General features: G+C 53.4%; 1 protein-coding gene across 1 annotated transcript in view; it reads left to right on the forward strand.

Moving 5' to 3' along the window:
• Window positions 1-217: 217 nt before the first annotated feature.
• LOC106528752 (whirlin) overlaps window positions 218-2094 on the forward strand; it is a gene marked incomplete at its 3' end in the record, with an annotated part of 32073 nt that continues 30196 nt past the window's right edge. The window contains 1 exon segment of the mRNA XM_014024000.1: window positions 218-1184. Coding sequence (XP_013879454.1) covers window positions 519-1184 — 666 coding nt within the window.

Genomic DNA, 2094 nt, shown 5'->3' on the forward strand with positions numbered 1-2094 from the left:
AGTGTTTTTCTCTTTGTTAAGTTTGATTAGCTGTGGCGGCCATTTTTACTGATGCAGACTCCAAAGGTTCATGTGTTCTGATGTGGACTCTGATTACTGGAATTACAACTCATCATCTGCTTCTTGAGACGATTTGCTAACAGACACCTCCCGTGATGACAACACACACACACACACACACACACACACACACACGTCACTTCCTGCAGTCAGAGCCTGAGCGCGCGGCTCTCTCCTCTCCAGTTGCGCTCAGAGCTGCAGACACTGATGAGATGTTTTCCTCCTGATGTTTGAAGACATGTCAGCGGTTTGTGTTGGAAGCAGAGGAGGACAGGACGGAGACATTTAGCACATCTGTGCTCAGGTGTCAGAGGAAACCAACATCTGGAGGGAGAGAAAGCCATCGATGCTCTGTGAACTGCTTCACAATCAACTTTCCAGATGTGAGACCCCGTCAGTCCGGGGTCGTACCAGATGTCCAACCCGCCCTCCGGACCGGCCCCTCGTTATGCTGTAGGATGAGCGCGGATCTGGAGCGCGCGCCTCTCAGCACACCTGTGAACGCGGCCGGCTTGGCTGGCCGTGCGCTCTCGGCCAACGTCCGGAGGCTCCACAGCGGTCTGAACCAGCTGCTGAGTGAGGTGGAGAGGGAGCAGTTCATCCACTGTCTGAATGTTTACCACGCCAAGCGCAACGTCTTCGACCTGGTCCAAACTCTGAAAGTGATCCTGAACGCGCCCGGGAAGCGCCAGCTGCTGCCCATGCTGCGCCTGGTCATCCCGCGCTCCGACCAGCTGCTCTTTGACCAGTACACGTCAGAGGGGCTGTACCTGAGGAGTGAGCTGCTCCCTGAGCCCGGCAGCGCAGACATATTTGGGGACGAGGACGACTCTACCCTGCAGACCTATGTCAGCTCGTTCCGGGCCCCGGCTCCCAGCGCCGAGCCCCCCGCCCTGACCCCGCTCTGCCTCGGAGAGGTGCGCCAAGTCACCCTGACGCGCTCCAGGAGCCACGAGGGTCTGGGCTTCAGTATCCGCGGGGGTTCCGAGCACGGCGTGGGGATCTACGTGTCCCTGGTGGAGCCCGGCTCTTCGGCCCAGAGGGAAGGACTGCGGGTCGGGGACCAGATAGTGGCGGCAAACGACATGGTGCTGGACAGTGTCACCCACGTGGACGCGGTGAAGGTAGGCTGTCATGTGTGCGCGTGCTTGGGTTCACCGAATGAGTGTGGAGGACAACTGGAACGTGCTCGTGCCACCAGTCTGGTCCTCCTCAGCCCTGGTCCAGCACCAGGCTGACAGCAGCATCATTTTAATCAGCTGCAGCCTGTCTGGAACAAACTGGGTCCACAGAACCCAGCAGAACCACTGAGACCGGGACCTGATTCAGTTTGATCTGAGTTATTCTGGTGAGTAAAGTAATGGATACAGTAGAGTGAAGGGTTGAGAATCAGACCTGTTTACAGTTTTTGTTATATTATCTATGGAAACATGAAGAAGATTTATGCTGCTTTAAATTTTTTCACAAAGGTGTCCCTGTTCTCACTCCTGCAGACTGTGTCTCATGAAAACCTGAATGAAGTATTTTTCATGTAAAATCCATCAGACAGACATGAACACAGCTTCTCACAGTAATACAGCTGTAAGAACTCTTCAGATCAAAGGTCTGTGAAGTTATTCTGTAAATATCCACTGATTTAACATTTGAACCTGTCTACTTCAGTCAGGAATCAAACCAACAACTTCATGTGAAGAAAACTGAACCACTGCAGACACACACCTGCACAGAGCAGGTCCAACTATGTCCACCACTGGGTGTCCCATGCACCCCGTGTCCTGTCATTTGTCCTCAGTGTTCTGTCCTCAGTACTCTGTCCTCAGTGTTCTGTCCTCAGTGTTCTGTCCTCAGTGTTCTGTCCTCAGTGTTCTGTCCTCAGTACTCTGTCCTCAGTGTTCTGTCCTCAGTGTTCTGTCCTCAGTACTCTGTCCTCAGTGTTCTGTCCTCAGTACTCTGTCCTCAGTACTCTGTCCTCAGTGTTCTGTCCTCAGTACTCTGTCCTCAGTACTCTGTCCTCAGTGTTCTGTCCTCAGTACT

This window comes from Austrofundulus limnaeus, unplaced genomic scaffold (assembly GCF_001266775.1).
Source record: "Austrofundulus limnaeus strain Quisiro unplaced genomic scaffold, Austrofundulus_limnaeus-1.0 Scaffold402, whole genome shotgun sequence".
NCBI classification, from domain to species: Eukaryota; Metazoa; Chordata; class Actinopteri; order Cyprinodontiformes; family Rivulidae; genus Austrofundulus; species Austrofundulus limnaeus.